Genomic DNA, 20,043 nt, shown 5'->3' on the forward strand with positions numbered 1-20,043 from the left:
TATTTTTGATTAGTACTTCCTTTTGTTTGTTAAGATTTAATGAGATATATTACATTTTTTTGAATTAATATTAATATATTTTATTATTTGGGTCATATTTTATACAAATGTAGTAACTATTATTAATTGTCGCCAAATTATTGATATTATCGCTAGTGACTTTTAAAGATATTGATTTTTAGCGGCAATTTAGTTGAACATATTAGCTATTAAAATGGACGCTAAAAGGGCAAACTAATTGCCGTTAAAGATGCAAAAATTTTAGCGACAATTATTTTGAATTTAGCGGCTATAAAAATGGATGGTAAATAAGTATAATTAGCCGTTTGGATTGGATTTAGTAGCCATTATAATTGCCATAAACAATTGCCGCTAGAGATGCGAACTTTTAGCGGCAATTATTTTGAACTTAGTGGATATAAAAATGGATGGTAAAGAAGTATAATTAGCCGTTTGGATTGGATTTAGTAGCCATTATAATTGCCACAAACAATTGCCGTTAGAGATACGAACGTTTAGCGGCAATTAGTTTGAATGTAGCGGCTATAAAAATAGCTGCTAAAGAAGTATAGTTGGCCGTTTTGGATTGGATTTAGTAGCCATTATAATTGCCACAAACAATTGCCATTAAAGATAATAATTTTTAGCGGCAATAAACCATACCTTTTACCAGCTTTTGCGACAAAAGCCGCTAAAGGCTTTGCCAACCCCGGCATCAGCGACAAAACACTAATGGCTGGTAAAAGATATAGCGGCTATAGTTATTACCGCTTAAGCCGTTTTGTATTGCCGCTAAAGGTCGTTTTTGTAGTAGTGTGAATAGTAAATGATAAAGCAACTCTGATGAACAGTAAGTGAAATAGCAGGAAAGTAATGAGTGTATATATTCTTCTCGGTGAACAATGATGATCCTTACAAAATGAATGGGATCCCTCTTTATATAATAGAGGAGTCCTAAATAAGGTACACTTCTAATTATAGTAGGAAACCATATTAACACCTGATTAACCGTTGTAGATTGATCCGTTCCGAGATTCACGCCACGATCCTCGACCAATCGCGGATATCTCGTCTTTTCCGTTATCAAGTTATACCGATGTCACTCGAAGTCTGTCTCTTTCTGGCCACAATTGATGTCGACCTCGGTCCGAACTCGACGTCTAGCTCTTTAACGCATCATTCCTATCTCGACCAACGAATGAAATCGGATAGCCAGATTTCTACCTTATGCAGAGATGACGGCTATTGATGGATTTGAACCGTGCGCCACTTTATTTTAGGATGAAGTTCAAATATGGGAGCAAATATAAGTTCAAAATGGCACAACTTACCTATTTGTGCAGTCGGGTGAACCTTCAAAATTTATATGAGAGGATAAAATCTTGAGAATGATTAATCGTATTAGTTTGACTTTTAGAATGAGAGCTTTGGCTTAACTGGTAAAGTTGATGTCATGTGATCAGGAGATCACGGGTTCGAGCCGTGGAAACAGTCTCTTGCAAAAATCCAGGGTAAGATTGTGTACAATATACCATTGTGCCCTTCCCCAGATCCCGCACGTAGAGGGAGCTTAGTGCACCGGGCTGCCCTATAGTTTAACTTTTCTTTTGTTGATTTTCTACGCAGAAACACTTCCAAAAATAAGACGAAATCAATTACTCAAGAAATATTTAGGAAGAGAGAATGCTTCGACAGGTTATAGCCTAATTATTTTCCAACAAGGCAAATGGAGTCCACGATAGCTTTCTTCTCTTCTTGACACCACGAAAGTGTTGGACCAATTTTCTCATTCTTCTCCCTATTAATATTTGGAACGAACATTTCTATCTTTATTACTAATCATAAAATGTAATTAAAAAATTGCGATGAATTTGAAATGGACCCTTCATTGCTGAAAAGAATTATATAATACTAGTATATTAACATACTAGGGACGGTTTAACGAGGTAAAAATTCATGGCAAATGAATTAGCAACGGAATTATTTCCGCTGCTAACTTTAGCAATAGATATCAATTGGTCTGTATACTGAGTAACAGCTGGGCTTAAGATAAAGATGGAGAAACCAAACTTCTTGTTTCCTCTGTTACTGACGGTGTACTAAATCCTAAGTTATGACAATATCGTCTGCCGATTAAAATTCCTACTAATCTATTCTCTACCTATGAATTTCATCCGTCGGCAATTTCAGTTTTCTTTGTAGTGAATTCTGGAATAGAAGATTCGGGATTTCTAGGCTCTAAGTTCACATGGTGCAATATTGGACATGTGAACGGGATGCAGATAATGTTAGTATTTTTGTTGTTAATATAATTTGAGTATCTATTATAGTTTCATATAGAAGAATATTAGTGGTATTAAATAAGAATTAACAGAGACGGAGTAACTCGCATGCTTTTTCAGACCATGAGGAGGTGACGAGGGAAAACAATTAGATAACCACGAGTCAGGGTACAGCATTTATGCATGGCATGAGATGAAAAGGAGAAATACTGATTTGGACATAATTAATATATATATATATATATATATATATATATATATATATATGTGTGTGTGTGTGTGTAGAGTGATAGAAGATTTGCAATGACTACGCACCTTTTAGGCCATAATTAATTTGTAATTTCTCGAGATCTAACTAGATCAAAAGATAATACAACAATAATGCTGATTGTATAATTAACAAGACTAAAAGTTTAAAACCCAAAAACTTTTCATTTTCTATTTTATTCTTGTTCCATCTAGATTAATCTTCAAATGAGTGAGCATAGTATCATAGCAAATTTCGATTCCCATATTGTCGACCTGAAAATTCCATTATTCCTTTGTTTGTCCTCAACCTCATTAGTATGAAATAGCATTGTGATTTGTGACTTATTCTTCTCTGGTCTAAACAATTGAGGACATAACAGTACCACTTTAGTTTGGTATTATTCCTAATTAATACTGTAAATGGAATTTAGCACAATGTAACTGAAGCTGACGAGTTATATTGTCCATTAATTCCATCTTTTCCAGTAGACCAAAATAATGCATTGCTGCTGAAATTTAGATGTCTTTGGTCATGTGCCATGTCTGGTCTGGAACAAGGTTTCCTTACACGTTCTTCTGCCTAGATCAATTATCATATTCATGCATTTATTGACTCCCCCATTCCTAAATTTTATGACGTCCCAAACAACTATATATCATAACTCCCTATCTGTTTTACGCGTTTCTATCCTTTTCTTCTTTGACCTCCTCTGTTTCTCTTTCTTCTTTACACATTTGGTCTTTGCTTTCATTTGGAATAGAATAACGTTGAAGCTCATCTCAACTAGTCATACTTCTTTATGGTATTCGTAATTTCCATTGATGTTATCATGGAAGGAAACATTATTGTTCATGTTTGATAAGTACAAGTGAATAATTTTATTTTGTTTCACCGTATTCATGCCATTTGTGCTAAATTCCTCTGTCCATTTATTTGACAAATTTTATTTTTCAGTCGATTCCAAAAAAACAAATGATACAGTATATTTTTATTTTCGAAAATTATTTAAGTTTTTATATTTTCTTTTATATTGGGACCCATTATTTATAAAAGTCATTCCTTTATAAGGAGATCACACAGTTAAAAGAATATTTTTTTTGGTTACTTGCATATAAGGTGGCAAAAGTGTGGGTCGGGTCGGATATGGGACGGATCTAAAACGGGTAATGAAAAACAGATAAATTATCTGACCCGACCCATATTTAATACGGATAAAAAACGGGTTAACCGGTAGATAATATGGGTAACCATATTATCCATGGCTTCATGAATATGATCACTTTGGGAGAATTCCTAGGTTTCCAAACTTGAGTAACCCCTAATTTGAGGTTGTACAAATGTAAAAGTTAATCCCATTAGTTATCCATTGATTATGTTTACCCGTAAAACAGTACAGTTGAATTTATATGTGATTTATAGACAAGTGAATTAATTTGATCCTGAAATAATAGATGAATTAGGTAAAATATAATACTTAGCCTTGAGATAACGATAAAATAGCAGAAATAGAAATTCCGGGAGCAAGGCTTCTGGGCACAACAACAATGATACCAATATACAAGAAGATAAAATTATATTGATCTTTGAATAGAGTGTAGCGTATGTTTGCCAAAAAAGTCGTGTCTTTTATAATGATAGTAGAGTTCACTATTTATAGATGCACCTAGAGAACAAGGTCCTAGGATCAAGCCCCTCTTTAATGTCAATTAAGAGGCCATTGAAGAATGTGTAACGGCAAGCAATGAATGTCATATTCCTTGTAATGGGCAGTGTACCTAATACTGTAGAATATTTCTCATTAAATGCTACTAGGTGGTAGGCATTTACTTCATCTTTATGAAATTCGTTCTCTTCGATAACAGATGGGATCGTTGCCTTCAGTTTTAATTATCTTCTGTCTTCGGCTCCACGTGTCACTTCCTCATGCGATCATTTAATATAAACATATTTTTTCCTATACAGATAGCCCCTGCTTTTCGGTGGCATAACTTTGTGTCACCGGAAGTTGGTGAAACATCCTCTTTGGCGGAAAAATCACTGACCCCCTCTGAAAAGTTTCAAACGGTTGATAAGACGCTCGTCTCTCCGCATATAATGCCCCGAACACGCATCATCTCATGATTTAGCATACTTTTGCCGGTTATCGAGGTAATTATAACCACGAATTTCGCCGCCTATACCTTCACTTATACGCATCATCCTCCTTCATTTACACTTCATAATGCTCTAAATTCTCTCAAACTTCTTTACTCAACTCATACTTTGTCTTTAACCTTTCTTTAACTTTCTTCTTGGAGATAAAACCTTTCTTCTGATAAAAAATCGCCCCTTCTTTCAGAAACCCTAGTTCTTCAAAGAACAAAGCCAAAGCTGATGATGTTGCTCCTCCTACAGTGAGTACCATCATCCCGAAGAATCTAATTACCACCAAAGATTTTGAAGAGAAGTTTCCTTCTGCTCACCCTCGTATGTGGGTTGTTAGCGTATAACCTTCTTTTATCCGTCCTTCTAGTATCCCTGCTGTGAAGGAAGACTGCCACTGTCAAGATTTGGACATTATCGCTCCCGACCTAGCGAAATGGATAACTTTACCCAAGAAGGGTTTTACATATTTTTACACGTATCCCTTCACTTTGGGAGCGTTTTCTTAGCGGAGAGCTTGACCCCGTCATTATGGAGTTCTGCCTCTACTAATAGGTTTTCTTGGCACTAGTAAGTCCTTCTGTGTGGAGGACAATCACTTGCCTTCGGCGCTTGTGCCCGGAGACGGGAGAAGAGTTATCCTTAGCTTGAGTGATGAACCTCTATTCCACAAAAATTTTCTGCGGGGAAATGATAAATTTCTGCAAGCATGGCCTCCACACACTGCTATCCAGCATGGAAGGTGACAATGACCATGGGTGGATGGAACGGTTCGTTTTAGTCGCCACTAGTGACATCATCCCGACCACGGCTCCATCTTTTCCGAAATTATGTAACCGCACTCGTAAATCTACTATTTGTTTCTTCTATTAATAAAGATAACTCCACATCATTATTGACCCTTCCTCCTTTACCGGTCTCATCGACTTGGTGGGATCCATCTAGGGTTGAGGGCTTGGACCAATGGGTCCAGAAAATATTGGACATTACTATACCTAAAACCCGCACGTGGAAGGAACTGTCCCTGAAATACGGGTGGAAGGCCAAAAATCATGGGTTGAACTCATCTTGTTTTTACCTTTTCACATAAGGAAGTGTTTTGACTCTTCTCTCCTGTTGAATTCAGGTCTACAGGAGGCTTTTACACAGACAGGTGTCCCCGGGCCTCCTTCTGGTGCAAGTGCTTCTTCCCAGAGTCCTCGGCCAGAGAACAAGCAACCAAAAAGAAGGTGTTCCTCAGCGGCCGGGGGAAAGAATAAGAGGGCGAAGAACGCCACTCCCGAGTCATCTCCGGAAGTTCTGATGACGAGTCCCCCGTCCGGGCCGGCCATAGATACCATGATGATCGACGATGACGGGGAAGCCAGCGAGGAAAGGGCTTCTCTACATAGAAGACGACAATCTTCCTCTACTCAACAGCCTGCTCAATCTGTTGAGTTAGTTACACCAACTGAGGACAATGCCACGACGCTTTGGGGGGGAGTTTGAGATGGTGGAAAATGCCAACTCCTATTTTTGGATCCCAGTCAGTGCGCCTGGTACTATGAGGCTAAGTATCGGGTCCCTGCCGTCTTCGGTTGACGAGCAACCAACACCCAGCGCTGCGCTTTCCGCGGCCACTTCTCATCCTTCAACACCATCAGTTTCATCTCCTTCTTCACCAACTCTTCCACCAGCAACTGCTACATCAACTCCACCGGCCGCATCTGTCCGAGAAGAGAATGTTCTTCTCCCCCGGTCCCAAGTTCATGTGAACTTAGGGCAAAATTACGCTGCCCCCTCAGAAGACCCGCAAAGGAGGAGGAGCGTTACTCTCTCAGTTTATACCAGATGCAATCCGCTGTCCCGGCCGGTGGAACTTGCTAACTATCTGAAGCCTCTTGGCTTCAGAGAAAGATTGGAAAAAGATACAAGCTCTCTCGGGAGAGTGCTTGTTGAACAATGCTATGCCCAACGCCGCAGCAGTATACTCTTCATTTCCTTTGTTATCTCTTCTACCTTTAATTTAGTAGTATTTTGAGTTTGTTTTTTTTGTTTTGTATGCCAATTCCTTGCTTCCGAGGGCCTCCAAAGGTTGATTCGGGATTAAGAGAAACTTACCTCCTAGCGGGATCAACTTTTGATCGAGCGGGACCAAACTGCTGCTCGCCTCTCAAAACTGGAAGCCAAAACTGATGCGGCTGTTGTGTTGGAGGCTCGTTTGCGACAAAGCGAGCAAGAAGTAGAGACCCTTATCCAAGAGATCACCTCGCTTAGGGTTCAATTTGAAGAGGCTAGGGCCAAATGAGTTGAAGTTCATAGTGTTGTTCTTGCTACTTCCGATCGCGAGGCTGCCTCCGCTGAAAGATTAAAGAATTTGGAGGCAGCCTTAAACTCCAAAACTGATGAGCTTGCTGCTGACGCGGCGAAATATGCCCAATTGGAGGAGAAGCATAAGAAGACCATTGAGCATAATAGACTTTTCAGCTCTACTGTCTGAGAACTCGATGTTAGTCTCAAGTCTGTTAGATTCGCCCAGGAAAATCTTTCTGCCGAGGTTGGCCAACTTAAAGAAGAACTCAAGCGCCGAGCGGCTTCCCTCGTTGCTGAAAAAACATATGTTATGTACAACATGAGGAGAAAAACCTTAGAAGAGGCTACAACGGGTGTCATTGACTTTGATACCGAAATCGCTAAAGCCCGAGAGCTGGAGTCAATGGATAAAAGGGGTCTCCCGGCCAGGCCTGATGCTTCCAATTCTTCTAGTTCCAGTTATGAATTCTCGAGAACTGAAGAGGAACCGGAAGGCGACGATGCTGAAGGTCAATGTCACGCCCCAAACCTGGGGAGGCGAGACCGGCACCCGGTGCCTCACTTATCTAAGCATACCAACTTGAGACTGAGGGACTCTGAACATACAATGTCATACTTTGGCCATAGGGCCACATTGCAAGACAATTTGTGAAACAAAATATAAAACTGAATGGAAACTAGCTCTGACTGAACACCAATATAAAGCTGGACCGACAAGGCCGTCATAACTACTACAGCTAAAAAACCAAAAAAAAATATACATACACGGAGTATAAGCCCAGCATACTGCACTAACTGAAAAGATATGTCTACAAGCCTCTACCGACGGATGTACTGTGGTCGGAATAGGGCCCCGACCTACCCATAAAATATACATACATACACAATATGTACTCAAAACCCTAGACCCGGCAACTCCGATGGACGTGGAGATACTGATCAACCTGATCACGGACAACACCTATGGAGGAGGTCTACCAGTCTGTCTATCCGAACCTACATGCATGAAATACAGCGTCCCCAGGAATGGGACGTCAGTAGGAAATAATGTACCGAGTATGTAAGGCAATAAAATAACCAAAAGCTGAAACTAAACTGATAATGTAATAACTGAAAGTAACTGGGAGTCAAAGATGATCTGGAGATATACTTACCTGCCGATACTGACTCATCTCTCTCAATATAGTAAGTAAAATAGATGTCCAGCCCTATAAGGCTCGGAACGTGTAACTGCTCAGCCGTAGTACGCTCGCTCATAGGCGCTCGGCCATACTAGGCTCTGTATCTCGGCCATTCTGGGCTCGCTCATAGGCGCTCGGCCACATTAGGCTCGGTATATAACTTACCATCTGATCGGAGGTTGCCCAATAAGGGTCTGCCCACCTATTATAGCTCGATGGAGGTGAAAATACTGTAATACTGTGTGTGTGTGTGTGTGTGTGTGTATACCCTCTGCTCTCTTGACTGGAAGAAGACAATAATTAACTAAATATAAAGTCCCGATAAGGGAGAATACTGTAATTTATGAGACTAGAATAATGTACATAAATTCAGGAGTATGTTCTCTTAATGTCTCATTATCAAACGCATGTAGTTAGGAGATCATGCCTAAATGAAGGAAGGGTGTAGCCTTAACATACCTTATCATAATTTTTCCAATAACCACGTTGAACTCGCCTCTTCGCACCTTAATCTACAACAACGATAATGATACTATCATTAAGTTACGAAAGGTACAACTATCGCATAACGAATAATAGGCTTGTCTTATATTAAAACGGGCAGCATCTCCCCTGTAATCTTTACTTCCTCCAAATTCATGATAACACCAACAATACAAGAATACAACAATAACAACATATGTACGTTATTTTCCAACCTTATATACACAATAAAATACTATAAAACAGCCCAACACACCACAATCTCTTCATACACAAAACAACCACTGTAGTAGTGTCAAACAGCCTGAAAATATTACGAATAACGACAAGCCTACCTCCCTGCATTATGTGGTATTTCTCCACACCGTTTCTCCTCTAAAACTCCCTAAAACAGTAGCAAAACACGCAATGCAACAGCAAACACAAAACATCCCACAAAACAGTCCACTACAAGTTGAATAACTTGAACTCACAGCTCCCAATCACCGTCCCGTGAGTTCTTACAATTATAAACTGACTTCCCATACATTTCCAGAGGGAAAAATGGATGAAAGAGACCATTAAACTTACCTTATTTTTTGAATAACTCAGCTCCTATCTTGGTTCTTCAAACTCTAGGTTTTTCCTCCAACTAGAACTTGAAAAGGAGAGAAATAGGGTTTGTGTGCAATTTTTGGGAGGATTTTTGCAGGGGTTTATGTCTGGTTATTGTGCTATATAATGAGTGTTATATTTCAGGAGATAAGAACTTAAATGGGCTTTTTGGCCGACCCAAAATAGCCCTTTTGGGCATATTTAATCCTCTCATTTAAGCAAGTAGGTGACACACCTACTTGTCACCTAGCAGTCTGTGCAATCTCACAAAAACGCATATATATATATATATATAATCCGATGACGTATTAAACACCCCATAACTCTAAGTATATTGGGAGAAAATTGCAGTTACATTTGACCCAAATTTCAGTAAAACTTATGAACGTAACATGTGATGACTTTCATGGACTTTTGTTCCACAACTCGCTTTACTTCAAAACTTAAAACATGACTATCATAAAACTAAAATAAATTATAACATAACCTCTTATCAAGTTAAGAACCCTAGTCTCATCCCAAAGGTACAAGTTATAACATTCCAAACTTGTCGACTTTCGACGAGCCATTATTTTCTTCAATTCCTTTAGCTTCTGAACCTTCCGGCCCTCTTTGTACTTGTTGTTCATGATCTTCAATATTTGTAACCTCCGAGCTAACATGATAACTTACTTTATATACTTTTAAAGATGATCTCATTGTTGATCTTACATTAGTTTGCTTACGTCGCACTTTTACGTACGAAAATATAGGGTGTAACATCATCACCCCCCCCCCCCCAGGAACATTCATCCTCAAATGTTAACTCTTAGAGACATGGGAAAATTTTGCCAGAGTCTCCTCCGCACACTAAACTAAAATCAACCTGAACGCAGCCAGAAAATACACTATACATGCCATACATGGCCAATGTCTATAAATAGCAACACTTGGCCTCACACAGTCGTCATTCCCAAATATTGAAATTTAAAAATAAGAGCTTAACCGATGACCTATTGTACGCCCATAGTTGTACTCCGGGTAGTTCCTCGGGCAATTTGCCTTTAGTTGCTTCCAATCTCTTTTTTTAGATGCCTTGTATAATCACTTTGTTCATTGATTCCGCTTGACCATTTGCACTTGGATGATATGGCGAAGATGTGATCCTTTTGATTTTCAAGTCTTCAAGGAACTGTGTGATCTTTGCGCCTATAAAATGTGGCCCATTATCACAGGCTATCTCTTTTGGAATCCCAAATCTACAAATTATGTTCTCCCATAAGAAATACACCACTTCACGTTCGCCGATCTTCTAACAAAGACCTGTTTCAAACCACTTAGAAAAATAGTCGGTTAAAATCAAAAGAAACCTTACCTTACCAGGGGCCGGTGGCAGCGGTCCGACGATGTCCATTCCCCATTTCATGAACGGCCATGGAGACAAAACTGAGTGCGATGGTTCTGTTGGTTGATGTACCAACGGTGTGTAGCGTTGACACTTATCGCATTTTTGTACAAAAGCTTTGGCATCTTGTTTCATTCGGGGCTAATAGTATCCTGCCCTTACCAATTTTAGCGCTAAGGAATCTGTGCCCGAATGATTTCCACAAATCCCTTCATGGACTTCTCGCATAACATAATTAGCTTGGGAGGCTCCCAAACATTAAGCCAACGAGCCTTGGAAATATTTCTTGTACAATTGGCCTCCTTTGAAACTATACCACGATGCTTTAGCGTGCAGCGCTGGAGATGCCTTGGGATCTTCAGGCAACTTTCCATGCTCGAGGTAATCAATGATCTCATTCCTCCAGTCCCAGACCAAATTAGTCACGTTTACCTCGTAATAATTATCTGCGTCCAGAACTATGTGCATAAGCTGTACGATTGGACTCTCTTCATTTCTGTCGATGAGCCGAGGTTAGCAAATCCGTTCGCTTCTACATTTTCTTCCATCGGGATATGCATAATTGACCACTCCCGGAACCGTGCAAGCAGAGCATGAACCTTCTCTACGTATTGTTGCATGCGCTCCTCTTTGTCTTCGAAGATCCCGTAGACCTAATTTACCACAAGCTAGGAGTCACATTTGATTTCTATGACCTCGGAATCTAGTCCCCAGGCCAATTCGAGTCCTGCAATCAAAGTTTCATACCATGATTCATTGTTAGTTAACGGAACCATTCTTATGGCCTGCCTTAGGATTCCCCCCGAAGGCGTGGTTAGTACTATGCCAAGCCCGGAACCTTTTACATTGGAAGCTTTGTTTGTGAATAGGGTCCAGACTCCTGATGTCGATTCTGACACCATCACTTCTTCTTTGGTTGCCAGAGGCAGCAATCCCGAACTGAAATCGGCTACAAAGTCGGCCAAAACCTATGATTAATCGCAGTCCTAGGTTTATATTCAATGACAAATTCACTCATTTCAATGGCCCATTTGGCCAGCCTACTCGAAAGTTCGGGTTTATGCAGGATATTTCGCAGGGGAAAGGCGGTCACTACAGCTATCGGGTGACATTAAAAATAAGGCCTTAGCTTCCGAGCAGCAACCACAAAGGCTTAGGCCAACTTCTCCAAATGTGGGTAGTGAGTTTCTGCTCCCTTTAAAATTCTACTAACGGAATAAATTGGAGATTGTGTCATCCTCACGGACTAAAATGGTGCTTACCGCTACCTCCAAGACCGCTAAGTAGATTAACAGTTTTTCGCCTTCCTCCCGCTTTGATAATAACAGGGGACTTGACAAGTACCTTTTCAAATCCCTCGAAGTCTTTTGACATTTCGGGGTCCATTCGAAGTTGTTCTTCTTTTTGAGTAACGAAACGAAATGATGGCATTTCTTTGAAGATTGGGAGATGAACCTGCTCAAAGCGGCCAACCTCCTCGTGACCCTTTGAACCTCTTATACGCTTGATAGCTGGTCCGGGATGTCTTTGATGACTTTGATTTTGTCGGGGTTAACCTCAATTCCTCTTTGTGATACCAGGAACTTCCCAGAGCTGACCCCGAACGCACACTTCTCGAGGTTAAGCTTCATGTTATGCTTCCTTAGGATGTCAAAAGTTTCTTGCAAGTGTTTAAGATGATTTCTTGCGTTCAAACTCTTAACAAGCGTATCGCTTATATAGACTTCCATGGTTTTCTCTATTTGTTTTCCAAACATTTTGTTTGCGAGCCACTGATAAGTGGTTCCGGCGTTCGTTAGCCCGAAGGGAATCACATTATAGCAATATGTGCTGAAATTCGTTATGAACGAAGTTTTTTCCTAATATTCCAGGTTCATTTTAATTTGGTTGTACCGGGAGTAAGCATCAAGGAAACTCATCAACTCATGCCCGACCGTTACATCAATCATTTGATCGATATTTAGCAATGAGAACGAGTCCTTTGGACACGCCTTATTCAAGTCCTTATAGTCTATGCACATACAAAATATGTTATTCTTCTTAGGAACTACTACTACGTTAGCTAGCCAGTCCGGATACTTTAACTCTCGAATTGAACCGATATCAAGTAGGCGGGTTACCTCTTCTTTGACGAATTTATTTTTGGCCTCGGCAATAGGATATTTTTTCTGCCTTATTGGAGGTACGTTAGGATCCAGGCTTAGCTTATGTACGGCCACCTCCGGTGGGATACCTGTCATATCCGCATGTGACCATGCAAAACAATCGACGTTAAATTTAAGAAATTCAATAAATCTAGACCTGAGCTCGGGGTGCAGTCCTGTCCCCATGTGGGATTTCCTCTCCAAGAATTTTTCGAAACAATGTGACTTGCTCAAGATCTTCCGCTTTGGACTTCGTTGCAGTAGTATCTTCTAGTACCTGGAAATATTTTGGCACCTGATAAGATTCTGATGCCTCTTCCCCCTAGTTGACTTTGCTTGACTTGAGAGCAGGCGTCGGTTCCTCTAATTGCTATGTCGCATGCTCCTTCCCTCTGCTACTGGAAATCGAAATTGCATTCATCTCTCTTGCTGCCTGTTGGTCACCTCTTATTTGTTTATTTCCCTCGGGAGTTGGGAATTTCAGCAACTGGTGATATGTCAATGGCACAACTTTCATCTCGTGCTACCATGGTCTTCTCAGGATAATGTTATAGCACATATCACCATCCACTACCTCGAAAAGGGTCGTCTTCATCACCCTTTTGGCATTCGTGGGCAGCATGATCTCTCCTCGGGTTGTCACGCTTGCTAGGTTGAACCCGGCGAGGAGTTTTGTGGCCAGAATGATGCTTCCGGTAAGTTTGGCTTGCTCCATTACCCTCCATTGTATAATATTGGCTGAACTCCATGGATCCACCAGAACACGTTTGATCTTAAAATCTATACATTTAAATAAATTACCAATGCATCGTTGTGCGGAAACAACAATCCATCTGCATCTCCTCCGTGAAGGTTACATTGTCTTCAACGACTTCCCAGAGTCTCTTGATGTGGGTTACTGATACCCTTTGTCTTTTTTGCCATCGAGAAAGTAATCCCGTTAATCTCGTTCCCCCTGAAAATCATATTGATCTTTAGGCGTGGGGGATCTTCTCCTGCTTTTGAGGGCTACGAGTTGTCACGAGTGCGACCGTAATTGTTTTTAGACCGGTCACGTAAGAATGCCCTGAGATGGCCATATTTCAGCAGTATCGCCACCTCTTCGCGCAGATGCCAGCAGTCCCCAGTTCGATGACCATTCGTCCCGTGGTATTCGCACCATAAATTAGGATCCCTATGGCTGGGATCTGACCTCATCGGCTTCGAGAAATGTGTTTATTTAATGTTCCTCATAGCTGATACCAACTCTATTATACTAACATTGAAATTGTATTCTAAAAGCCTGGGGTAGGAAACATCTCAAGAACCTAACGTTTCCTTGTCCTATAATGACCTATAACTCCGGCCGCGATCAGTCCCATAGTATTTCGGCATTTCTGGCATTTTAAACCGCTTCGGGATCAATTCTGGCATTGCGCTTGGTTTGTACGACAATTGAGTGTACTTTTTTGAGCCCAGCCCTTTCAGCACCGGTGGCGCGCACGGGATTTGGTCTATACGAGCATTTATATCTCTCATAAACCGTATGAGTTCATTTTTTAAAGGGATCACTCTCGTTGTTGTGAGCGGACCCGCTCTCTCCGGCCCCATAAAAGCCGACCTTGGCCCTCGGGGTGTTGTTGTCGATCCTCTGCATTGTTTCATTTTCGGGAGCACCGAGAGGAGCTGGACCTCGTCCATTCGCGTTATTGGAAATGTCTGATAACGACTGCTTCAGCTCTGCCATAAGTTTATCCTGCCGCGTGAGATGGCCTAGAATATCCTCTTATTGCTCCTGTAGGACCCTTACCGCTTCAATGGCGTGCTCCTCTTCAGCATCATCAGGAGTCGCCTCCCGAACATGTCGCGGTACCACCTGCCGTAGACTGGGGTGGTCTCGTTCCCCTCGCTGCGGTATCACTGATTGAATCCTCGTGTTGAGGCTGATTTCCTTGGGCTTCAAGGTTGTGTGTGTTGTTAACACCATTATCTGCCATTTTTTATGATCTTTTGCTAAGAAAAAATAATCAGAGCACGTTAGTAAAGGAGGCAAGGATCAACTTAATTACACAACTGTCTAAGCCTCACGATGGGCGCAAACTGTTTACCCATGAAACAGTACAGTTGAGTTTATACGTGGTTTATAGACAAGTGAATTAATTTGATCCTAAAATAATAGATGAATTTGATGAAAATATGATACTTAGCCTTGAGAAACGATAAAATATATAGCATAAATAGCAATTCTGGGAGCAAGTCTTCCGGGCACAACATCAATGATACCAATAAACAAGAAGATAAAATTATATTAAGCTTTGAATAGAGTGTAGCGTATGTTTGCCAAAAAAGTCGTGTCCTTTACAATGATAATAGAGTTTACTATTTATAGATGCGTCTAGGGAACAAAGTCCACGGATCAAGCCTATCTTTAATGTCAATTATGAGGGGCATTGAAGAATGTGTAACGGCAAGCAGTGAATGTCATATTCCTTGTAACGGGCAGCGTACTTAATGTTGTAGAATATTCCTTATTAAATGCTACCAGGTAGCAGGCATTTACTTTATCCTTATGAATATCGTTCTCTTCTGTAACAGATGGGATCGTTGCCTTCGGTTTCAACTATCTTGTGTGTTCGGCTCCACGCGTCACTTCTTCATGCGATCATTTGATATAAATATATTTTTCCCTATACAGGTTATCCTTTTTCTAAAAGGATAATATGGTTCTTATCTATATTTGACCCGTTTTTAAAATTTTCGTTATCCAATCCATTTTTGTGAATAATATAGGTGGTTAACTGGTTTCTTCTAACCATTTTCCCACCCCTACTTGTATATCTATGACTTACATGTCGAATGAATATTAAAATTTCTTCAGTATATTTTTGTTGTCGAGGGGCTTTTGAAAATAGCATCTTTATCTCTATAAGATAAGGATAAGTTCTCCGTACACTGACCCCGAGAAAACATTAGGTATGTTGTTAGAGTTGTTATATTTTTGTGCAAATGCCTGTTAATCCAACAAAGCAACAACCTTTGGTTACTAATTACTACCCGCTGCTCCTACCGCCTGCTCTGTAATCACTTTCATTGTTAGGCATTTTCTATTGTACAGGCATTTACTCCTATCTCATTTTTCACTAGCCAGTTGATGAACTAACATTATTGTTTTTGCTATAAATTCCATTTCCATTATCACACTGTCCCTAAAGCACATGCCCCCCTTCCTTGTTCCACGAGATAGCAAACCAAAATGTCAAAGCAGCTCCTACTCTTCTTCTTCATCCTTTTTTCTTTAGCTCTTCCAATTTTCGGCCAAATTACTCCTCCTTCACAATCACCTTCCATCGCATGCAAATCCTCACTTTACCCAAAACTCTGCCGATCCCTTCTCTCTGCATTTCAGCATTCTCCTTCTAACCCAAATGACTACAGCAAGTTCTCTGTGAAGCAATGCCAGAAAAATGCCGGCAAATTATCCAACTTAATCGCACATTTTCTTACAACCCAGAAAGGGAGAGCACTATTTGTTAACACCAAAGAGATTAGTGCTTTAAATGACTGTCACCAGCTCTCTGAACTCACGGTCGATTACTTGGAGTCAATCTCCGCCGAGCTGAAAGCAGCTGACGGGGCCACTACTTCCGATGCTTTAGTTGGAAAGATTCAGACATTGCTGAGTGCGGTGGTGACGAATCAGCAGACGTGTTATGAGGGACTGAAAGAAGCAGGCAGTAGCATGGTGGCGGAATTGCTGGCGCCGCTGAGCAACGCGGCGGAAATCTACAGCGTGTCTCTTGGGTTGGTGGCGCATGCATTGGGACGCGTAAGGAAACCCAGAAAAACTGGTGGATTGTTGGCTGAGCACAGAGGATTGATGGAGGAAGAGTACTGGGCACGAGATTCAAGATTGATGGCTTCCAAGGTAATCCTATGCCTTGTTCAATCCATATATGTTCCCAGTTTAATAGTAGAATTTTTACATTATCTGATACTTTGTATAATGTTAATCGCCATGGTTACTAAAAATAGTTATTTTAAAACAAAATAAATTATTTTTTTTTTCTTTTTACCCTTAGTAATAATTATTGTTCAAGACAAAAATAATACATAAATAGAATAAATACTCAATGAAGAGAGATTATATTTTAAGATACAAATAAGGGTAGAATAGTCTAATTCATTTCCTAATTAATATTTCTTAAGGAGTATATAAAAGAGAAATACGACACATAATATGAGACATAGGGAGTAGTTTAGAAGCTAACCTTATAATTTATAATATGAGAGATTAGTAATCTAAAAATTATAAAATAAGAGAAATTTTTGCAATAGGTTATATTAGACGAGTAGTGTAAAATTTTAATTTTTGAACACTGTGTATACAAGCTAAATGAGTCATTTCTGCCATGCCATATAGCACAAACAAATATTTTTGGTCATTTATTTTTCTGCCTTGGCATTGATTATTCCACCGCCCGCTATTATTGAGTCAACCATTGATAGATCTTTACTGCAACTGCTGTAAGAATTTAATGAACTCTAGTAATGTACTCGGATTTTAAGATAGTACTCATAAATTAAAGCTGTGCTTAGCCAAAGTAACCTTGGGCATAGGATCGAGAAAGGACAGATAAAGACATTAAAGAATATTAGTAGTACTGTGGAATATCTTTCTTGTAGATCTTGTTTGGGATATATGACGGAGAAATTATCTCATTTGAATTAGAAAAATGATCATACAAATATATCTTAAGTTTTATTTATCAATCTTTCATGAAAAAAATCACATTACTAAAATAACATTTATGATGAAAACAAAACACGGTAACTTACTTTTGTCTTCTATTGACTAGTAAATTCGTTGTTCGAGTCACCCAAGAACAAGGTGGGAAGTTCTTGAAGGGAAGGATGTCGAGGGTATATCGAAAACAGACTTTCTACCCCAGGGTAGGGGTAAGGTCTGCGTACACAGTACCCTCCCCAGACCCTACTAATGAGATTATACTGGGTTGTTGTTGTTGTCTATAGAAAAAGATATAGTTGGTAGATCTTGTTTTGGAGAACATATACTGCAATGTGTAACTGATTCTCTTGTCTTCTATTCACAACTGGCTCTAAGGATGGACTGGTAGTTTTGTCTCTTTCTCGTTTTCTATTGATTGGCCTGAGATAGCCACAACCCACTTGATATTAAAAATGAAAACTACAAGTATCATATTAGAACAGTTCTCAGAATTGTAAAAATGGCTGTGTTACTGGCTGCATTTGGAAACGAAAGAAGAAAAGAAACTTGACAAATGTAAAAATTTGCACCCAATTCTTGACTTTATAGTTGACGGAAAATCCTCGCCTAAAAAGGAAAAAAAAAAAAAAAGATTAGTCTGTGTGACTGCGAGTAAATTTCACTTTTGCCCCTATACTTATGGCTTCAAAATCAATAGTGTCTCTACCTTAGCTCCATATTGGATTGCATTCCCAACAAATCTGTCGCAGTTTAATCCCTACATCTTTCTTTCTTTTTCAGAATTTGGTACTTACATCCACTAATAGCCAAAATTGTTGGTTTCATGTAAGGTTGCATGTGGAGAAAAACAATTGGTAAAGGCAAGCAACTCTGACATAACCATCTTCCCGAAAAGCAATTATGATGTTATCTATATATACGTGAACCCTTTAAGATCTAAAATTGATATATAGCTCATTTCCTTTTTATCACGTGTAATCCTAATTTGTTTAAAACAATAAAAATTACAAATTAAGACCGAGAAAAGAAAGTAATTACTCGTGCAAAAAAATTGCTAGATTAATTGTTAAACAAGAGAAAAGGTTTGTCAAAAAATGAAGAAAAAGAAAGAAAAAGGGAAGTAAAATGATGGGATATTTAATCAGTTGACTATCTGATTACAAATTCAGGAACTTCTATGGGAAATTTTGTCCATAGGAATTTCAACAATAGTCAGATTTACAAGTGATCATTCATAAATAGCCACAGTTTCAAAAGTAATCGTAATTTAGCTACTTTTCATGTAAAGATAAATCTGAACGAATACACTGTTCAAAATCCGGAAAATACTCCAGCATAATATACTGGAGTTCCAGCATAAGTATACTGGAACTCCAGCATATTATAATGGAGTTCCAGTATAATATACTAGTCCAGTATAATTTGCTGGAATTTCATATACAGGTGCTCCAATCTCCAGTATATTATGATGGAACTTTCCGCGTGTTGGAGATCCAGCATAATATGCTGGAAGTTCATACACAGGTGCACCGATATCCAGTATATTATGCTGGACCGGTCCCTATTGCAGCAAAATAGTGGCTATTTTTCAATGACTTTGCAAACGCTGGCTATTTTTCAATGACCTGTACGAAAACTGGCTAGGCCGTGCTATTTTAACGACATAAGTTGGGGGTTAAAATAGCACGGTATAGCCAGTTTTCGGACTGGTCATTCAAAAATAGCCAGCATTTACCAAGTCAATGAAAAATAGTCATTATTTTGCTGCAGCAGAGACCGGTCCAGCATAATATACTGGAGTTCGGTGCACCTGTGTATGAACTCCAGCATATTATGCTAGACCAGTATACTTTGCTGGCTCCAGTATAATATACTGGAGACTGGAGCACCGGTGCTCCAAACTCCAGTATATTATGCTGGACTGGTATACTTGCTGGAACTCCAGTATATTATGCTGGAGTTCAAGTGTACTTATGCTGGAACTCCATCATAATATGCTGGCGTATTTTCCGGGTTTTGAACAGTGACTAAATATCGATTACTTTTGAAACTGGGCTATTTTTGAACGAGCAGTTGAAAATCTGGCTATTTTTAAATTTCACCCAAGTTGGGGAGGTCCGACTACATCTAATGGGCCAGTTAAATGTGTACATTCTCATGTCTTGGTCTTTCTTTAGACACTATGGAAGTTGTTGAAGCGTCTTAAGAAAATGCACTCTATATGTATGTATTGCTTGAGCATAAAATTCTAATTATATTCATCTAATTTTATAAGGTAAAACTTGTTTTGGCATAACGTACCATACATTGATTTTTTTGAAAATGTAATAAAGATTATGTTAAAGAAAATTTTTTTGGTTCATTTTGTTAAAGAATAGAACCAAGAGACCAGTGCAGTGATGAATTGTACAACCATTTTAGGTACAACCTTTTTGTATGCACTGATGTAGCATAAATTACGATTAATTCTTGTGACTCATCATAACTTTGTATCAAATTAAATAATTTATATGAGGGAGGCGCTAAATTAGTGTGTAAGAAGAAATTGCATGTTTTTAGCACTAG

General features: G+C 39.5%; 1 protein-coding gene across 1 annotated transcript in view; it reads left to right on the forward strand.

Moving 5' to 3' along the window:
* The first annotated feature begins 15,779 nt into the window (after positions 1 to 15,779).
* Positions 15,780 to 20,043, forward strand: part of LOC109206310 (probable pectinesterase/pectinesterase inhibitor 25) — a 6,713-nt gene continuing 2,449 nt past the window's right edge. The window contains exon 1 of the mRNA XM_019369126.1: positions 15,780 to 16,656. Within this exon, the coding sequence (XP_019224671.1) occupies positions 15,985 to 16,656 (672 nt within the window). The 5' untranslated portion in view covers positions 15,780 to 15,984. The remainder of the gene's footprint in view (positions 16,657 to 20,043) is intronic.

Source organism: Nicotiana attenuata, unplaced genomic scaffold, assembly GCF_001879085.1.
Source record: "Nicotiana attenuata strain UT unplaced genomic scaffold, NIATTr2, whole genome shotgun sequence".
Lineage (NCBI taxonomy): Eukaryota > Viridiplantae > Streptophyta > Magnoliopsida > Solanales > Solanaceae > Nicotiana > Nicotiana attenuata.